General features: G+C 46.5%; 1 protein-coding gene across 1 annotated transcript in view; it reads left to right on the forward strand.

Moving 5' to 3' along the window:
• LOC135830310 (uncharacterized) overlaps positions 1 to 20,605 on the forward strand; it is a 71,621-nt gene extending 51,016 nt beyond the window's left edge. Inside the window, 7 exon segments of the mRNA XM_065342575.1 lie at positions 4,133 to 4,282; positions 8,097 to 8,182; positions 9,192 to 9,261; positions 9,507 to 10,250; positions 13,376 to 13,873; positions 19,457 to 19,564; positions 19,567 to 20,605. Coding sequence (XP_065198647.1) covers positions 4,133 to 4,282; positions 8,097 to 8,182; positions 9,192 to 9,261; positions 9,507 to 10,250; positions 13,376 to 13,873; positions 19,457 to 19,564; positions 19,567 to 20,045 — 2,135 coding nt within the window. The 3' untranslated portion in view covers positions 20,046 to 20,605.
• Positions 20,606 to 22,121: the final 1,516 nt, after the last annotated feature.

Below are 22,121 nucleotides of genomic sequence, written 5' to 3' on the forward strand. Positions count from 1 at the left end.
AATGCTTTTGTTTAACATAATATTAATACACACATGCCCTAAGGGTGTGTTTACCATTTCAGGGCATTACGCCCATATTCATAACCAGCACCCCCGCCACCATACAAGACATTGATCTCCTATGAGCGCTTTCGTTTTATATTTCTTATCAGCGAGCCATCGTGGTTACAAGAATACAATCACTCTTTCTAATATACTGTGCTTTTCCTGTCTACTACAATCACCCGCATTCTCTCACTAACCACCTAAACATTAACCATCTAGCGCTCTACACTTTACCAGCTGTTTTCTATGTTGTTTTACCTCACTAATGGCTTAAACCAGACACACTTTAGAATGGTTCACGAGCAAAAGATGAAGTTCAATTGACGGGTAGTCTCACTATCAAAAATGTCTTTGACATGCAAAGTAGCTAACAACTGTTTCATGGTGTCTCTATATCTTTGAATTATGTATGGCTCCTACTTTTATTCCTTAAAATACACAACGGCAAGATAGAGCCTACTGTAGAGAAATTGAGTGGTTTAGAAACAGGTCTAATGCGTTGCTAGAACTGCGGAGGCAAATGTATAGGCTGTGCTGGTGAGGTAACATGACCATCATGTGAACAAGTAAAAAGATTACGAGGCAGTCAGAGTCTTTCCAGCGGTGCATTTCATCTCATGCATGTATACGACCATTGCACCACTACTGAATGGCTCGCAGTCCACTGTTCTATGGTATTGTTAGATACCTCCTCCCGTACCTTTTCTAGCTGGCCTGCATGCACTTGCGTACGCACCTTTTGTCTCCTCTTGTTCCGTTGGCCTGGGTAGCTACTATAGCCTGTACTATTGTTTCCGCTCCTTGCCTCGATCCTCCTAAAATTCAGACTACCTATCTCGGACAACTTTTAAATCTTACATAACGCGAAACTCGCAGTTGCAACATATCTTCATACATCCCCTCTTCTGGTTGAGTTCAAAGTTCTACCGTAGAGCGGCATCGCACATTCTCCTGGCAGTGGAGTACTCCATCTGATTATGTCACTCTTTAATGGTTTGTAATTCCATGAAATGAGCATTCTGTGGGCTATCGTTCGTGGAACTATACTTCGGTAAAGTTTCGGGTGGGACACAATGGCTAGCTGCTCACTCGTCACCCCCACGATGCATAGCGGACGACGTTTCGCAACGTGGCTCGTAATTCCATATTGAGAAACAGATTCAGCATTTCGAACACTACGCTTTCTGTGGTACTTGACCAAAATGAATGGATCACACCACTGAGTTGCATTTTAGCATACTTTGCGCAAGCCGGCATGATAGTACAGCTTCCACCTCGGGAGCGTTACGCTGGAGAGTTCAAATCCCCATTTGATTCTGTATTGTGATGCCATACCAAACATAATGGCTTTCTTTCACATACTATCACTACAGACATACACTAAGTGTTTGCTGGTGTGCTGCGTTGAATGGTCTAGGTCCGAGGAAGCTAAGAGTCTAAGACACTCCTTTCCTCCTTCATTCCCAATCAAACTCGCCACTTCCACCGACGCTGAGCGACTGCGCCCTGCTAAATGGAGATTTGTATGCAGAATATCATTGAGAGCGCCATTTCGTTCCTATTAAAGCACACAAGACCGCGATTGGCCCATATGCTGTTTTTTTGGACGGTGAGTCGACTGTTGTTAGTTCGAGAAGGCTGCAATTGTTGTGAACCCTCTGGTTCTCTAAAGTGTCAGGAACGAACGACCCCACACGGCACGAGGACAACTATTTATTCTCAACAGTATATTTCACTTCCATCGACTAACTAAACAATGAATGAATGAATGAATGAAACAATGAATAACTAACACTAAAACCACCAGGTAGTTATAGCGTGAAAATGACAGCGTATATGCGAAAAGCATACGCATACAACATACAACTACAGCGCACCCAGCAAACCGCACATAGCGCCTGTAGCGTATACCACGTCGTAAACATCAGCGGTACGGCGGAGTCGGGATACAGCTGCATTGAAACGAACACAATGTCACAAGCGAGAAGGCCTTTCACTCTCGAGAACTTGTCGTTTCACAACAGCAATGCTTATTCCCAATCGAACATGGTTGAATAAGCGGTCACTTGCTCATGCGTTGTTTTTGCGTGGTCCTGTCCATGGTGTTGAACGGTGGTGTGAAAGACCCTCAGTCTGTGGAGACTGCCCTATAGAAATACGAATAAAATAATTAAACAACACAGATGGGACAAAGCGACCACACATGAGCTATAGAAAGCAGGGACCACTGTTCCAGGCTAGTTGATGATGACACTGAGGCTGATAAGGCCAAGCATTCACCTTTGCAGCTCTCTGAGGCGAGACGGCTGACTGGGAGCATCAACCGACCAGCATGTATCAGTACTCCATCAAAATACGGACAGACGCTTTTTGTACTTCAAGTAATTAGTTAGAAGCCTGCTGGTGTCGGGTCATCGGGTGTTGGAGGAGGGGGGGTGTGTCTGAGAAAGCCGGTGTACGGTGCAATCTCGAAGAGGACGTGCTGTGGGTGTTAGAGGTCATGAAGTTGGCTGCAATGGAGACTTTGAAAAGCGTTGTAGCAATGGTCTCAGCAACTAAAGAGCCGTCAATCCTTCCGGGGTTGGGGGAGGGGAGTACATGAGAGAGATGGGATAGCAGGTTCTGGTGAGAAAGATAATCAATAAATTTAACCGTCAAGTTGCTCCCCACAGCGAGATTCGCACCACTGGTCTGCAGTTGATTACAGAAAAAGCAGCATCGTCGCATGATGGAGGCATGTGAAGGGTTATGACCAGCAGGGGTACACATGATTACTCCTTCTGGCAAAGCATAAGCTTCCTCCTGTACCAACAAGAAGAGTATGGCCCAGAATGTTACGCATGGTCACACTTGCTGGCACAGGGTGGGCTCGTGTTGTGCCTCTGGGTTTGAAACAATTGACTACAGCTGACGCTCGCAGAGATATGGACAGTTAGACATGGATGCAAGGGTGCAAGGGTCATTGATGAGGTAGCCATTGACTTTGTATGATACGCAACAGTGCGACACATTTTAAAAAGCTCTGGAAGACTCTACTGCTATTAACTGTACTGCTCCGCTATTGCTGATATTGTGCAGCCATTCAGTGTATCCAGCAGGTCTACTACCACAAGACTACTAGTATGGCGGAAACAGAAGAAGACCACCAGCACCGCCAGATGGTTCATGATGTTAATGTTGACAATGCTCTCCACTATGTAACGTGATAAAAGGATACAGTGTGACACATTTTCCAAAGCTCTGGCAGAGTCTACTGCTACCATTAGTACTGCTCCGCTATTGATGATAGTGCACAGCCATTCAGAAGATTCAGCAGGTCTACAACCACAAGACTACTAGTGTGGAGGAAATCAAAGAGGAGCAGCTCCACCAGGTGGTTCATGATGCTAATGTTGACAATGCTCTCCGTGACTTGAGGTATTGAACCTACTCGTACATGTACGTGTGCAATGCACATCAGTCCTGCGGTGCGGGACGCCAGCCAAAACAAGATCTGAGTGGGTACAAGATCATTTCCTCAACAGTATTTGCGTCAGATTGATATTGTCTTCGTGGTGAAAAGTCTGTATTTGAAGCGGCTCCAAAGGCACCGTTTGCTGAGCTGACTAACCACAACGAGCCTTTTGTAGATAAGCGCCTGAGCGCTGATCGAAGGCCGCTTTGAAAATGAACTTGCCGCCAACTACTCACCTCTTTATATCGGTTTCATTATTTTTGGCGGTCTCGTTCACAAGTGTTTTCTCCAGGACCACCCTTACAGAAGACCGCTCCAGTACTGGAAATGAAACAGGTGAGAGCATTAACATGTCGATGTTAGTTGTCGCCGAATGCTCCCAACAGTATTTTACCTGTGGACTGGTGGGACAGAGATACACTCTTGGTTACTACAAGCTAGTAAACTCTTGGTAAACTCTTGGTTTCCCATCCGTGGGGTCTTTTATTTGAATGGGTTAAAATCACACACGGTTTCAGTGTTTGTGGATGAAAGCAATTATACTCCTTTGTTGTCCAATTGTTTTCAATGTTTGTTCGATAGGTGTTGAGAAGTCTTGTATGGCACGAGTTCTTCATCTTCTACCATCTACAGCTCTTCGCCTCAGCATCCAGGATACAGAGACCCTGCTAGCAAATCTACGTCAACCCATTGATCAGCTCAACTACGCGAACGCTGACACAGCATCCCTATCAGCTTTGCTAGATGGAAGGCAGAATGCTGATATGTTGGTTCAGTGTCTGAGTGAGTCTACAGATTTGATCTACTACACACACACAGTGTACTTATAATGATCTGATAAGAAACATACAAGTCTATGTTTGTTAACTTACACACGCATAGCCCTGGTCCGTCGACCTTCAGGCAATTCTATTTATGTGAAACATTGGGACTCAGTGACTCATCAGGCGTACCAGGCCCGTATGTACCGAGTTTGGCTTTGCATCAACCTCAGAGTATAATTATGTGTACTGAAGTAATGTTGAAGCAAATTTGGTCTCGTTTGTATTGCCTAGGGTCTGTTTATGTAATGTACGTTCCGCTCTTGTGAAAATAGCTTTTAATACTGGCAGCGAGCAACATAATAATGTCATGTTTTTCATTCAATTGACAATGCTCGTTACCGGTTAGTATATTACGGTAGTCTTTTAGTCCTGCCAATTGGGAACTCGTGGCCTGGCACGAGAGAAACATGGATGCAGCGAATGGGATTTTCGGTCTTTAACCACTTTGTGGTGGGTCTGATCTAATCACCTCCCAACACTTTAGGAGCAGCATCTGCGTCTTGATCCAAAAGGGTGGTGGTGTTCCTGCAAATGAGGAAAACTCAGCTTCCAGCCGGGTCTCATGTGATCCGTGATTTGTTTGTCCTGATGTATTGGATTTGTACCACGAATTGGTATATCAATTCTTTTAGCATTAAGCCACTCACCCCCACTGTTAGGCGCTGCATCTGCCGCTAGGGTTTACGGGTGTTAGCGGCCGTCGTGAGTTCCCTTCGGGAACGGACACGATAATTTACTTCTCGAAGTACTTTTTTTTTAGCATTAAGGAATGCTCTTGCCTGCTAGCACCGGTACTCAGAAATAGATAGTTCTATATACTTTATCAAGGCACCTTTTGTCTCGAATTTGACTATGTTTTATGCAGGTGGGCAACTTGAGCAATGTCGTCAAAGCCACCCATGCAGCAATGCCGGAAAGTGCATTTTCAGCGGTTGCCGACTAGAGAACGGCTCGTCGTACATTTGCAACTGCAATGATGGTCATACTGGAACGTTTTGTCATACCGGTAACCATTTTCGTGTATCAGTGAAATTTCTTTTCACCCCAAAAGAAAGGATTCGTCGTCTAAAACGCTCACACACTGTCTTTTTGCTGCATACCGTATACGTGACTTGAAATGTTGAACATTGTTTTGGGCCTCGCCCATCACACATTGGGAAAATGGTGTATCCGCCATCTCATCGGATATCACTTAATATATTCTTATTGACTCTTGAGACTTCGGAACTCCAGCTTCCTGCGGCTGTGTACAGGCTGGTGGGACGCAGCCACGAAAATGTTTTGAAATTGTGTGTTTATTGAATCTTTTGCTGTTTTACTTGCCTTTTCTACCTCATAGTACTGCCATCCTGCGCTGGAAATCCATGTCAGAACGGTGCAACATGTCAACAAAGAGGGTCATCATTTCATTGTCACTGTCCACCACTGTATACTGGACACCATTGTGAACAAAGTGAGTCCATAATCCAGGACTGAAACATTAACATCTTCTGATCATTCTCCCATCCATAAAATTGATGATTTTTCTCAAGTTGCGAAGTGGTACCTTTCACATGTGACACTCACTGTACCAAGACTTCCTAAGAAGGTATTATACTTTGCCCGTACTCACATGCATAATGCCTCCCTACTGGGATTCATCGCTATTATTACATTCAGCACTAATATGCCACATCCTCAAACAAGGTATCTTCTTTCTGTTTTACCATCCATGTGTGTGTATCTACCTTAGAGTGGCTGGACGCAAGAACTTTCCGAAGGTATGCAAAAAAGGTGGATCAAGTCAGTGACCAGATGAAGAACCTGGAGCGAGGGATACATGCAGCGAGACATGAGGACGTCAGTCGGATCGAAACCTTTCTCCAGAGACTTGAGCAAAAAGTCATGACTAAGTTCAATTCCACTTTGACTCAGCTCTCATCTGAAGTTGTAGCACTGGTAAGCACAGCATTTATAAATATGTTGTGAACCTCTTCTAACGCTCTTCTTTTAAAGGGGAACTCCACGAAAAAATGAAAATTTGATAGCCTGTAGAGTTTCGGGCGCTGAGTCGAATGGTCTTGGTCCGAAGTCTCTACGAGAAAGCGTTCTTGAGATATATCAATTTTAGCCACGCCCCATACCAATGTATGTGTGACGTCATTGTGGCAAGGTGCGAAAATACTTGGATTTTGAATATCACTTTCTTCAGGACGAAAGTCACTTCAGAAAGTAGTTTGCCAAGTCGCCTGAGCCGCTGCAATGCCAAATTGTTGTGTTGTTGATTGTGCCAGTATCACATCATCCTCCTGGGGTTAGTTTTCTCAGATTCCCAAAGGATGGAGACCTGGCAAAGCGCCGAGATGTTGCAATGCGTCGTGAAAATTTCAAGCCTATTTTCACAGCACGAGCTATGTTTGCTCGCTGCATTTATGATCCAGAGGGACTTGAGAGCTGAGTTTTGACGAGTACGCCGTCCAGGAAAGCCCTCATCAGTGTACCAGTGCCCTCCGAACCGTGAGCCTCCAGCAAAGCGAACTCAACAAGCTGCAACTGAGAAAGCAGGGCGAGATACGTCCCATCAGGATCAGAAGAGTACATCACACCATCAACTCCGACTGCAGCTAGCTGATGAACGATATTACCCCAGTAACTTTGCGCCCTACCAGTACTCAAACTGTGCACATCTGTCATCAACTGGGACGCAAACAGACAGACCCCCAGCAAGTACGAAGGTTACAGAACTGTTTGCTTGCGATGTGCAGGCAGCATGCACGACGAACTCAGTGTCTCACCAATCCTGCCAAACTGAACCAGTGTAAGTTGATTGCGTGGATATGTCTCTATTTATAACAGCTACCCTACTTCTAGGCATGGTTGCATGAATACCATATCACTCAGAGCAGTTGTTAGAAGTCTGGACAGCCTAGGAATAGTGCAAGCAAAGTGAAACAAAAAATTATTACACTCCGAGTTCCACGCTTGCGGGATCACCAGGCCAAAAAAAATCCAATTTCGAACAAGGAATGGGTTCTGGTTGTATGCGATAGAAAAGTAAGTGAAGACCTATTGTGCAAGGAATACAGTGGGAACTACACATATTATACACATGCACTCACACCTCCACCCACATGCGCGCGCGTGTGCGTGCACACACACACACACAACAACACACACACATACGCACCCACATACTCAAACTCACTCCCACGCACGCTAGCCTAAGGATAGTAAATATGCTGTAGTAGTGGTGTACTTAGTGAAATGACTATGTGTACATCTAATGATGCCGCCACTCCACGCCAGAAGACAACAAACATCTGCTGAACATTTTTGCTCCCGTCTCTTATGGGCAACACAGGGAATGAAACGAACAATGCAATTGAGAACAAGAGTCGTCCTGTACGGTGAAGTTTCCATTTTCTCATACAGCAGTATATTGTCTAAGCAAGTGTGTTTTCTCCACATTCTTTTTGCCATGCAGGTATATCACAGTGTCCTGCCAAACTACATTCTCAAACGCATTCGTTTCTCAATTCTGGGGATGATTGGACACGCACATCTCGCAGCTCTTGACGACGTCAATGTCAACCGTCGCCACAGCACAACCAAAAAGACCAATAATTATTTTCAAAACGAAACTCCGTCAAACCCACCCACCCACAAACGAAAACATTTCGTTTTGAAAATATTATTGGTAACCTTGGACGGCCCCTAAAGAAGACTGGCCAAATAGAAATTATACGACAGAAAGAGCTATGAGTATGTTGACAAGCTCATGTGTGAGGTGGTAGCGGTTGCAAATGGCAACCTCGATGCCTTGGAGAAGCGAGTTTCCCTGCCAAATTCCAGGTGGAAGCCTCCTGAGAAGGCTGAGGTGGTGCAGAATTTGGATATCTTTGCCTGATGGTATTCACAACGCAGGCTGGAAGACGACAACGAACGTGCTTGCCCAATTTGCCGTGTACATAGTGTGTACTGCCTGTGTGCCGCATAGCGTAGAGATCTACACAAACACAGAATGTCATATGGAATGTGTATGATGAGTGCTTCGTGCTTGTACACATACCACATTGCTGTACCGTAATAATTATTATAGTCAAATACTCATTTACTCTACATATGCGCTGTATTGCACCTACCGGTACCTACCTGCACTTTCAGTGCGCGCGCCATACTAATTTAGTGCCCACTGATACAAAGATGGAGGGTCTTGTAGAATTTACCATAATTGCTGATTTCAAATTGAATTCCAATGATCTGGGGGATGAATACTGATTAGGACGCGTTCGATTACCTACTAGTACAGAGATGTCTTGGTCAGAAAGTACAGATTTCTTACTCTCCTGCCAGAATTTGTGCATTATTTTGGTGTACACTTTCTTGACCCCACGCTTGTACGTTGCATGCCATGGTATACTAGAAAACGAGTTTATTGACAAAGTCTATCGCTTGAAACGATAAAGTATGGGTTCGGGTGTGATCAAATGCACCCATGGTGCTCATAAACTGTGTGCAGTGCTCTCTTCACCAACAGAACACTACCTACCATACTTTGTAGATCTCGTACCAATCCAAGTGAAAATGACAAAGACAAATGTGAGTCATGCATGAAAACTTGTGATAGCACTATAGTACAGAACAACGTTGTTCGTGCTATGCCTGACAACAATAAGTTACACACAAAACATTACGCGCATCGATCCTCACAAGATAAGTCAAGACATACTCGGAGCAAAGAGAAATTTGTTTGTGTCATGCATGAAACTTGTGATAACTACCAGTACAATGTCTTTCTTGTGCGACGCCTGCTGTAGTGCGCCTGACAACAATAAATTTCCCCAAAAAATAAGAATAAGTGTATCATGCTGATACGCGCTCCTTACAAGACAAGTCAAGGCAAACTAATTGAGGCTTACCTAATGTCAGACTCTTCTGTCACTGGCATTGGCGGCTTCTGTAACAGATTCACACACTCACACTGTGCATCCTACTACACGTTCCCACTTACGTTGTGTTACATCACACCTGTGTTGCATGTTCACCTTGGATTACACTTCTGTCCCATATAAACCCCGTTGATGGTATAATAAAGTCGTTCTACTCTTGATCCTGAATCGCTCTGGTTGGACGGTTACACTGGTAGCAAAGGATGGTTGTCGAGATTTTTTGTTTGCTGGTATGCGTGGCCACCCTTCTGTTAGCTCGGTATGACCGCTACAAGGACGGAGCGCGTCGACGGGTACAAACTGCCGCAACGACGGATATACCTCAAGGACCTCAACGGCCCACGGACCAACGACTGCTCGACAGGAAATTTGATGGGACAGTCAATAGGCCTCCGGTGTTTTCGGGCAACCCTGCGGACTTCAGGGAGTGGGTCTTCGCTATCGAGCTCGCCATGGTGTCACAGCGCGTCAACGACGACCAGGAGCAGGTGCGATTCGCTGCCAGCTACCTACAAGGCAACGCCAGGCTTTGGCTGATGTCGGTATTGGATTCCGGCGCCTGCATCCACGACTGGCCGACGCTAAAACAGTCACTCGGCGACGTGTATGGCCCAGTCCATGAACAGGAGGAAGCGCGCCTCAAGCTGTTTGGACTGGTGCAGCGCGGCAGCCTGGACGCATACGTACAGGAATTCACTAACCTCTGCCTTCAGGTGAACGACCTTTATGACCATTCGAAGGCGGTGCTGTTCGTGAGGGGCCTGCATGCAGCAATCGGTCACTCGGCTCTTCGGGAGCACCCGACAACACTAGGCCAGGCCATTCGTGCCGCACGCATGGCAGCCATGCAGGCATCAGGAGTATGGAGGGAACAGACCACCACAGGCACAGGCATTCGTCGGTCGAGGCACCCGGGTCCGGCACCTCACGCTCAGGCCAGTACACCGAGGCAACCTGTCAGTCCATGGGGACGTCAGCAGCAGCAATCTAACCGTACGAGTGAGCCCATATGTTACTCATGCAGGAAGCCTGGACATATTGCCAGAAACTGTCCAGTTATCGTGAATTCCCCAAACGCTTCCAGCCAGTGAAGAAGGGAGTGCGCTCACTGGCGGTGGATACTCAGGCACCCACACCACTCATTGTGTTCAATAGGTTCGAGGGCCTGAGTGTTGAGGAAGGAGACAGCGCAAGCGATCCCGCAGTGGAGAGTTCTGACGCTACGCCTAAGGCGCACATCAGCAGCGTGGCGATGAGCGCAGAGCACGATCTGCTATGTGTCACTGGGAAGGTGAATGGGAGGAGGGCTACCATGCTAATAGACTCTGGCTCTACCCACGATTTTTTGTCGTCGGAGTTCGTCAGGAGACATAACCTGAAGACTGACACGGCGACCAAGGAGCTGAATGTCACTTTAGCAGATGGCTCGTCTCGTACACAGCCTTTGGAAACTGCCGGGCCAGTAAAAGTGGTGGTAGCTGACTTCAGCGAAACCCAGACCTTCACCGTGCTGCCACTGGCGCGCTACGACGCCATCTTGGGAATGCCGTGGCTGTCTCGCCACAACCCAACGATCGACTTCCGGAGTAAAAAGGTGCAGATCCAGGAGGACACCTTCGTGGCTCGAGGCCACGAAGCTGGCGAGGACGCCGAGTTCGCAGAATCCCACTTCATCTCTGCAGCACAAGCGAATGCCGCTATTCGTTCAGGAGACGAAGCGTATATAGCCTGGGTCTCTATGGAGGATGATGCGCCGGGCCAAGATCCACCACCTATCCGTGACAAGGAAGGAACTCACTTCGGAAGTGAGCTGAACGCTCTGCTACGTGAGTTCGACGACCTATTTCCGGACGAGCTCCCTGACCAACTACCGCCAGAGCGAACGGTCGACCATGAAATAAAGGTGGCGGAAGGGACAGCGCCACCATCACGACCGGCATACCGCCTTCCGAAGCCGGAGCTAGACGAGCTCCAGAAGCAGATTGAGGAGCTGCTCCGGAGAGGCTTCTTAGAGCCGAGTAAGTCGCCCTATGGGGCTCCTGTGTTCTTTGTGAAGAAATCAGATGGATCTCTTCGCATGGTGTGTGACTGGAGGGAACTCAATAGAATAACAATTAAGAATAAGGCCTGCCTCCCTAACATTGAGGACCTATTCGACACAGTGCAGGGCAGTGCATATTTCTCGAAGCTTGATCTTCGCGCAGGATACAACCAAATCAGGATACAACAGGAGGATGTGCCGAAAACGGCAATTAACACCCCGTTTGGCCACTACCAGTTCAGGGTCATGGGGTTTGGTCTGACTAATGCCCCGGCAACCTTCCAATCACTGATGAACTCCATTCTGCAGCCGTACTTGCGCCAATTCGTGGTAGTGTTCCTGGATGACATTCTGATTTTTAGCAAAACCCTGGAAGAGCACGTTGAGCACATTCGAACCGTTCTGACTACCCTCCGCGCTAACCAACTATTCTGCAAGTTACCGAAATGCGAGTTTGCGGTGGAAGAAATTCTATTCTTGGGTCACCGTTTGACCGGTTCCTCGATTAGCCCTGATCCGGAGAAGTTGGCTGCAGTTCGTGATTGGCCCACCCCATGTACGGTGAAAGACGTGAGACAATTTCTCGGGTTTACCAATTACTTCCGTCGCTTTATTAGACACTATTCATATATTTCCAAGCCCTTGGAGGAGCTAACGGGTAAATACACCAGGTTCTCATGGACTGGTGAGGCCCAGGCAGCATTCGAGGAGTTGCGAAGGGCACTGCTAAATCCCCCTATTTTGAGACTTCCAGACGTATCAAAACCTTTCCGAGTTGAAACTGATGCTAGCGATTTTGCAATCGCGGGGGTGCTCTCGCAGGAGGGGGAACCTGGTTGTTGGTTGCCAGTGGCGTACGGCAGTCGAAAGCTTTCCTCGGCGGAGCGGAACTACACAGCGTCGGAACGAGAAACGTTAGCAGTTGTGTCCGCCCTCCGGATGTGGCGCATTTATTTGTTTGAACACTTTGACGTTTTCACAGACAACCGAGCAGCAGTCTACTTACTGACAAAATCAAATCTCACGAAAAGGGAGTCCCGTTGGGTTGAATTTCTTGCGGACTTTGATTACACTATTCACCATAAACCTGGCAAGGAGAATGTGGCGGATCCGTTGTCACGCCGCCCGGACTTAAGGGACGAAGATCATGTGGTTCCGCCTGAAGCTCGACTAAACGCTATAGAATATACCTTGGAGGTCAATGACGATATAGCCAACATGATACTGGACAGTTATGCCGTGGACCCTGAGCTGAGTGTAGTTATGGAACGAATGAAGCGCCCCGACAGTGACAATGTGCACAGTCAGTACTTCATCGACAACGACTCCGGGTTCCTCTACTTGAAGGCGTCTCCTAGCAACCGTTTATGCATACCGAGGTGTACCCTACGGCTGAAATTGGTACAGGAGAACCATGACTGCGTGACGGCAGGTCACCCAGGGCGTGACCGCACGTATTCACGCTTGGCAAAATTTTTCTATTGGCCGAGAATGGGACTCGATGTCAAACGTTTCGTGAAGTCTTGCGATATTTGCCAGCGAACTAAACCGGGGAGGCTGCGCACGGGCCTGCTGCAGTCATTACCAATACCCAAAGGCCCGTGGTAGGATATCGCCATGGATTTTATTACGGGTCTTCCTAGGACAGCTGCTGGACATGATGCTATTTATACCTTTGTGGACCGCCTGACTAAATGCGTTCATTTGGTACCGACTACCACATCCATTGATGCCAAGGGCAGTGCTGAATTGTACATAGCTAACGTTTTTCGGTTGCATGGTTTGAGTTCATCCATTGTCTCAGATAGAGATCCTCGGTTCACTGCTGCCTTTTTTAGGGAGGTGTTTCAACTTCTGGGAACCAAGCTTTGTTTCAGCACGGCAAACCATCCCCAAACAGATGGATTAACGGAGAGGGTGAATAGGCTGGTTGAAGACATCCTCCGTGCATTCATTAACCATAAGCATGACAATTGGGATAAGCTATTGCCTCTTTGCGAGTTCTCCATCAATAGTGCCCACCATTCCTCTACATCGCATACCCCATTTTATTTGAATTTTGGGTTTCACCCCCGAGCCCCAGCGGATTTGCTGGGTGATCGTATGGGAGTCGGACACTCTGATTGGGTGAAGGAGCAACAGGATGCGTTACGCGTTGCTAAGGATGCTATTGTAGCGGCTCAGGCGCGGCAGGCCTTGTATGCGGACAACACTCGTGCCCCCAGTACTATAAAGGTTGGTGACCGTGTTCTGGTCTATAGGGATTTCCTCATTACTCCCGAGGCGCGGAATCAGCCGTCCCCTAAGCTGCGTTCCAAATGGTATGGTCCATTTCCTGTAACTGAGAAGGTTGGTGCCAATGCCTTCCGGTTGCTACTTCCTGCCAATATGCGTTGTCATCCGGTGTTTAATGTGTCAGCTCTGAGGCGGTATGAGGAGAACTCTATACCAGGACGGCAACAGCCGCCTCCGCCACCAATAACGGATCTGGACGGCAACACGCGTTATATTGTAGACGCGGTCGTCGATGAACGGAAACGGAGGGGCCGCATGGAGTATCTAGTTCAATGGCGTGGCTACAGTGAGAACACCTGGGAGCCTATCGAACATTTATTGGACGAGTCTAACAAGGAAATTATTCCGCTGCAGAGTTACTTGAAAACGAAGCGTCGTCAATAGCCGCCTTTCCTGCGTTGAGTTTTACTTCCTACCATACCTTGAATTGCCTCTTGTGTTAGCAATTATTTTCGAACCAATAATATTGATTTACTGGTATTATAATGCTTACCTACTCGTGTTTAGCCCGGCTCACCTTTGCTGACGAGGGGGGTGGTGTAACAGATTCACACACTCACACTGTGCATCCTACTACACGTTCCCACTTACGTTGTGTTACATCACACCTGTGTTGCATGTTCACCTTGGATTACACTTCTGTCCCATATAAACCCCGTTGATGGTATAATAAAGTCGTTCTACTCTTGATCCTGAATCGCTCTGGTTGGACGGTTACAGCTTCTGCATGTCGAGATAACCTCGAAGAGCAGTGATGGGCACAGCCTAATGCAAGGATACGATCTCGTAATCTGCGAGGTCCGCTACGCAAGAAACCTTGGGCCGTCTTGTCGACAACGACGGCAGCATCCTACCAGCAAAATCATTCCCGCAGGCTGGGCATGGCTATACACTTTTGTCCACGCTCGCACCAGTCGGAGTCCCAAACGAATCGAGATTCTGGTGGCCAAGCTACTCGTCTTCTGTCGGACGCAGCTGCTGAAGCATCTTCTTCCTCAACATTTGTTACACGCGATGGCAGCTCCTCAGCAGAGTATCTGGGCTCCCTGCCCCAACCATACGCGGCGGTGGGCTGTTGGTCGTCCTCACTGGCCTCAGCATCGCTGCCTTCATTGCTGGGGACAGAGGATTGTTCGGAATCGCCCATCTTCCCTTGAAATACCAACTAAAATTAGTGCTTGTAGATTGGCGAAGAGAAACGACTTTGCCACAATGACGTAGGCAGCCCGTGATGATGTAACCAAATGGCCGCATGACATCAGGGCGCGGCCCCCGTTTTTGCAATTTCAAAGTGAAATATCTCAAGAACGCTTCGTCGTAGAGGCTTCGGACCAAGACCATTCGACTCAGCGCCCGAAACTCTACAGGCTATCAAAGTTTCATTTTTTCGTGGAGTTCCCCTTTAAACCTTTGATCCTTTCTTTGTAAAGTATGTTGTTGTCTGGTAATATAACGTTCCTCCTGAAGGCACAGATACTGAATAAACACCTGGACACTTAGTTTGTATGACATGTCCAAACCTTGGATCATTCCCTTCATCTGTTTCCGGATAATCATGGATGTTTCAATGTAAAATGTAGTTCGCTGATTCGTGAAAAATTCGGCTGGTAGTACTAAGCATTGCAAAGTATCATAATAATGATAATGCACTATTATCTCTATTATGAAGGCGGCAAGGGAACAAGAATAATACAATCAATAGAAACGTAGTGAATGCATTCATACTCTGACACCTGAGGAACAATATGAAGGGATTTTAACGTCGTTTTCATGCAACTAGCAATATCTATTATGGTCTGATACACACCAACAAACCCGATATGCTCTTCCAATAAGTAAAAACAATGACAATTTATTCCCCTATTGAGGTAATGAAAAAAGGAAAAGTCGGAAGGCACTTTCACTGCCACATTAGCTGAAGCCAGTGATGTCCTAACCACGGAGTCACAGTGTAGCTGTCATCCCAGCACAGACCATTCAACGATTTCTTCCGACTTCGGAACTCAAGCTTCCTGAGTTTCTGACTTCACAAGCTGGCAGGAAGCAGCCCTCACTGTTCCCACTCATTTGGCTTTTTCTTGCAGAACCAGCGCCTGGATGAAGGCCAGGGAAATCATGAAGGTAGGATGTAATGTATTGTATAATTATTTTGCAGGTGCACACTCAGGCAAATCTTTTCGTTACAAACGTGATTCTTCACGGAACAGTTATATATCACAGAACTGGCGTAATATATTGTACTTTGGACTAACTTGAAAAAGGCACTTGTGAGTTTCAGGCAAGAAAGCGACCATCAAACGCTATCTTGATCTGAATCTACTTCTAGTGATCTTGAATGCGTGGTAAACTCAGACTCATAACAAACAGATTATCACAATACGACCAAAGAATTGTTTTATAGGGATTCCAACCAAGGTAAATTATCCAAGCTCCCTTTCTCCTTTCAAAAATCTAAAATCTGTAAGGATTTATGCAGGATTTCAATGGCTTCATGCCTATGAGTTTCAATACGTAAAGCTGTCTAAGTTCGTTCACTGTTGTGGCCTTTTCAACCCCTTTTACTAATTTTCCTCTTTCAACTCATCTAATGGTGGTAGATCGGTTGATTTTTCAGGTGTTAAATTCCACGTATTCACCAGCCTTTGGCATGGTTTACATGTACCGTATGTGAGTATGCAGGTTCCTTTTCAAGAGGGTTCCGACGTGCGCAATACACAGGACTCCCGCCAAGGCAATATAGCGGGGTGCTGCGCTCTCCTTCACTTTCTGACCCCGCCTTCAAATGAACGCACCAACCTTCGGAGTGCTAGCGCTACTTTTTTTACGTGCATTCTAACCAAACACTCAATCTGCGGACAGAACTACGGTCTCTTGCTGCTGTTGTTGTTGTTGTTGTCGTCGTCGTCGTCGTCGTCGTCGTCGTCGTCGTCGTCGTCGTCGTCGTCGTCGTCGTCGTCGTCGTCGTCGTCGTCGTCGTCGTCGTCGTCGTCGTCGTCGTCGTCGTCGTCGTCGTCGTCGTCGTCGTCGTCGTCGTCGTCGTCGTCGTCGTCGTCGTCGTCGTCGTCGTCGTCGTCGTCGTCGTCGTCGTCGTCGTCGTCGTCGTCGTCGTCGTCGTCGTCGTCGTCGTCGTCGTCGTCGTCGTCGTCGTCGTCGTCGTCGTCGTCGTCGTCGTCGTCGTCGTCGTCGTCGTCGTCGTCGTCGTCGTCGTCGTCGTCGTCGTCGTCGTCGTCGTCGTCGTCGTCGTCGTCGTCGTCGTCGTCGTCGTCGTTGTTGTTAATATACAGGTTTTTGTTATCTTTAGACTTATTAAGGGGGCAGCCTACCCATAAATTTCATATGGCATTCAATTGACCGTAACTTTGGTGTTTCTCAATGGATTTGAGTGAAATTTTGACCACACACTCCTGCCACTTTGCTGACCCTCAGGACATGATTTACAAGTTCTTGCGCCTCACTGACAGGCTGTCAACTACAAATAATCAAGCCACATATCTGCAACGTCACGAGGGTGCTGGCAAAAGTCCTGCTGCACGGCGGCGGGCTTCGCCCGCCGCCGTGCAGCCCAATACGTGGCTCACATTCAAATACAGTGCTGCCAACAAATGACAGCGTGCAACAAAAAAATCTTTCCTTGCAAGGGCACATTTTTGGCCATAACTCTTGAACGGCCGGTCAGATCGGGACACAATTTTCAGAGAATTTGCAGGTATTCATGCTCTTTCAACTGACGTAGCACTCAATATGAATTTACAAATTCGATTTTTCAGCGAATTTTTGGGTAGTCTGCCACCTCACCTAGCAGCCTACCCATAAATTTCAATATGGCATTCAATTGACCGTAACTTTGGTGTTTCTCAATGGATTTGAGTGAAATTTTGACCACACACTCCTGCCACTTTGCTGGCCCTCAGGACATGATTTACAAGTTCTTGCGCCTCACTGACAGGCTTTCCAGACCGGAAAAACTCAAATTTCCGGCATAGTGCCACGGTGTGCGAGCCACCCAGGAGCCAAACAAATGCATTTACAATTTTTTCACATTTTCGTGCTCATTCTGTTCGTGCGCGGGACTCAAACCTAGAACAAGTCCAGAAGCAGCCATGGGTGATGGGGTAGTGCCCCTCAACGAGGCCCTGGAATCTGTCACAACGGAACGAGTGGGCGTTCTCTCACACACTCCCACAGACCCAAGTCAATTTTTGAATTTTTTTAGGTTTAGGGTGTGCTACGAGGTCGTACCTTTGATACAACATCCAGTGCTGGGACCTCCACAGCAAGCCATTTCCACAGCGCTGCACACCAAATCCAGGATACCCTCAGAAACCGGCAAAGACTACCACTCACGTTTCACTACTGCCTAGTACTGAATCCTACCTGACTTCTTGACACGACTCAAACTTGCCAAAGTCACTAAATCAATGTCAACTACAAATAATCAAGCCACATATCTGCAACGTCACGAGGGTGCTGGCAAAAGTCCTGCAGCCCAATACGTGGCTCAAAAACCTGATTTTTTGGACTTGGAGCAAAATTCTGCACACTTTCACGTGTTTCCATGATACGACAAGTTGCGCACGGTCTGCTCACATTCAAATACAGTGCTGCCAACAAATGACAGCGTGCAACAAAAAAATCTTTCCTTGCAAGGGCACATTTTTGGCCATAACTCTTGAACGGCCGGTCAGATCGGGACACAATTTTCAGAGAATTTGCAGCTATTCATGCTCTTTCAACTGACGTAGCACTCAATATGAATTTACAAATTCGATTTTTCAGCGAATTTTTGGGTAGTCTGCCACCTTAACGTCGCTAACATCCTTCCGCTGTGTTCGTCCTGCAGCAAGTGCGTCATGTGAAAGAACTGATATTCTATTGTATGTTTGCGGTACGCAGAAGAATGTGCTTAGCAACTCCCACTCTGCAGCTGTCTCAGCCATTAGTACCTGGCTGTCAAACCGTAATTTAATTCTAAATGCCCGGAAGACACAAGTGCTCTTCCTGTCTACGCCACATATTACTGACCACCAATTTGCAGTCTACTGTCATGGAGTGCAGCTCAAGCAAGTGACATATTCAAAGTACCTTGGAATACATTTGGACCAGGATCTTTCTTGGAGGACTCAAGTTGATTCTATGGTCACCAAATTTGCCAGTAAAATTGGCATTCTGTTCCGAAATCGACACAATATTCCGCTGACTTGCCGAGAAACCTTTGTAAAGTGCCTAGTGTTGCCAGATTTTCTATATGCATCAAATTGTTTTTCTGCTGGCCTTTCCTTAGGTAGGCTTGAACGAATGCTAAAGCGAGCTTTGTGTTCAGTGTACGATACTGGTTTTTGTAGCCCATCAAGCCCTTTATTTGCGAGACTTGGTCTAGATCGTTTGGCATCCATGTTTTGCAAGAAATTACTGTATCTGACGTGGCGCTGTTTGGAAGGCCGCTGTAGTGTCACATTAAGTCAAATGTTCGAGCGTATAAAAATAATGGTCTTGCAACGCGCAGCCTTGTATCACGCACTCTAAAGTTGCCCATGCTCAGAACTGCCTTTGCCCGTCATGGCACTTCCTTCCAATGTGCTAAGCTGTGGAATGATTTACACCCTCTAGCTCGCTGTGTGGATAATTCCGCCCATTTTAAGAAACTGTTACCCCAATGCCTTGCTTTTTCAAGCTAGTACTTATGACTTTCAGCTATGCAAAATGCGAACATGATCACCTATTCAATACCGGTAGTCTATTATATTAATTATTCATATCTTTTTGCATCTTTTCCTCGAGTTGGTCTATTGTTATTAGGCAATTGTCTGTTATAGTCACTACTATAAATAAAAATCCAATCCAATCCAAAACACTGACCACGGGCAATCAGGATTGTTCACTGGTACAACACCGACAAGATACACTGCATACTGTGATCGAGAGACTGATGGAGGTGGCTGGATTGTGTTTCAGAGAAGACAGGATGGCTCAGTGGACTTTACCGTGACTGGAATGCATACAAACGAGGATTCGGATCAGCGTCTAGAGAGTTCTGGCTACGTCTAGATACACTACACTATGTGACGTCACAAGCTGGTAGTACTTATGAACTGCGTATTGATATGGTGTTCATGACAACTGGAGAGAAGCATTACGGCAAGTGGTCAACATTCCGTGTTGAAGGTGAAGCTGACAATTACAGCCTACATGTTTCAGGATTCTCAAGCCCTGCCTTGGCGGACAGAATGAGTTACCACAATGGACAACAGTTCAGTACTCGAGATCGTGACCATGACCCATGGAGTATCGGAGACTTTTCTAATACATGGAAGGGTGGTTTGTGGTATAACCAGTGTTACCGCGTCAATGTCAATGGATTGTATGGACGTAGTGATGGAGACGCAACTGGTGTAAGGTACTATCAAAACGTGTACAACAGTTTGAAGTTTGTGGAAATGAAGCTAAGAAGGCGTGGATAAAACCCAAAGTACTGCTAGATTCACTTCACACTGTGCTCATTTGCATCCAACTGCAAACATTCTGCAATTTGAAACGTTTCCACTGGTTTCATCTTTTCATGATGGATTTTGGCTATACTTGGAAATATGTTATACCTCTTTCCACCCATACATTTCTTTTGCAGGAGAGTGAACCTTCCATTCAATTCTTAATCGCCGGGTTCCAAAAAGCCAGTAAGTTCTTTTGTTTAACATAATATTACTACACACATGCACTAAGGGAGTGTTTACCATTTCAGGGCATTGCGCGCATCTTCATAACCAGCTCCCCCGCCGCCATACAACACAATGATCTCCTAGGAGCGCTTTCGCTTTATACTTCTTCTCAGTGAGCCATCGTGGTTACAAGAATACAATCACTCTTTCTAATATACTGTACTTTTCCTGTCTACTACAATCACCCGCATTCTCTCACTAACCACCTGAACATTAACCATCTAGCGCTATACACTTTACCAGCTGTTTTCTATGTTGTTTTACGTCACTAATGGCTTAAACTAGACACACTGTAGAATGACTCACGAGCAAAAGCTGAAGTTCAATTGACGGGTAGTCACACTATCCAAAGTGTCTTTGACATGCATAGCAGCTAACAACTGTTTCATGGTGTCTCTATATCTTTGAATTATGTATGGCTCCTACTTTTATTACTTAAAATACACAATGGTAAGATAGAGCCTACTGTAGAGAAATTGAGTGGTTTAGTAACAGATCTAATGCGTTGCTAGAACTGGGAAGGCAAATGTATAGCCTGTGCTGGTGAGGTAACATGACCATCATGTAAACAAGGAAAAGATTACGAGGCAGTCAGAGTCTTTTCAGGGGTGTATTACATCTCATGCATGTATACGACCATTGCACCACTACTGAATGGCTCGCAGTCCACTGTTCTATGGACTTATAGCATGCACTATTGTTTCCTATACTTGCCTCCCTCCTCCTTAAATTCTGACTACCAATCTCGGACAACTTAATCTTACATAACGCGAAACTCGCAGTTGCAACATATCTTCATACATTCCCTTTTCTGGTTGAGTTCAAAGTTCTACCGTACAACGGCATCGCACATTCTCCTGGCAGTGGAGTACTCCATCTAATTATGTCACTCTGTAATGGTTTGTAATTCCATGAAATAAGCATTCTGTGGGCTGTCGTTCGTGGAACTATACTTCGGTAAAGTTTCGGGTGGGACACCATGGTTAGCTGCTCACTGGTCACCCCCAGGATGCATAGCGGACGGCGTTTCGCAACGTTGCTCGTGATTCCATACTGAGAAACAGATTCAGCATTTCAAACACTACGCTTCCTGTGGTAATTGACCAAAATTAATGGATCACACCACTGAGTTGCATTTTAGTATACTTTGCGCAAGCCGGCATGAAATACTAGTACAGCTTCCACCTCGAGAGCGTTTCGCTGCAGAGTTCAAATCCCCATTTGATTCTGTATTGTGATGCCATACCAAACATTATTGCTTTCTTTCACATACTATCACTACAGACATGCACTAAGTGTTTGCTGGTGTGCTGCGTTGAATGGTCTTGGTCCGAGGAAGCTAATAGTCTAAGACGCTCCTTTCCTCCTTCATTCCCAATCAATCTCACCACTTCCACCGACGCTGAGTGACTGCGCCCTGCTAGATGGAGATTTGTATGCAGAATATCATTCAGAGCGCCATTTCGTTCCTATAAAAGCACACAAAACCGCGATTGGCCCATATGCTGTTGTCTGTGGAGACTGCCCTATAGAAATATGAATAAAATAATGCAACAACACAGATGGGACAAAGCGACCACACATGAGCTATAGAAAGCAGGGACCACTGTTCCAGGCTAGTTGATGATGACACTGAGGCTGATAAGGGCAAGCATTCACCTTTGCAGCTCGCTGAGGCGAGACGGCTGACTGGGAGCATCAACCGACCAGAATGTATCAGTATTCCATCAAAATACGGACAGACGGTGTCGGGTCATCGGGTGTTGGAGGAGGGGGTGTCTGAGAAACCCGATGTATGGTGCAATATCGAAGAGGACATGC

Source organism: Sycon ciliatum (assembly GCF_964019385.1).
Source record: "Sycon ciliatum chromosome 5 unlocalized genomic scaffold, ocSycCili1.1 SUPER_5_unloc_1, whole genome shotgun sequence".
Classification (NCBI taxonomy): Eukaryota; Metazoa; Porifera; class Calcarea; order Leucosolenida; family Sycettidae; genus Sycon; species Sycon ciliatum.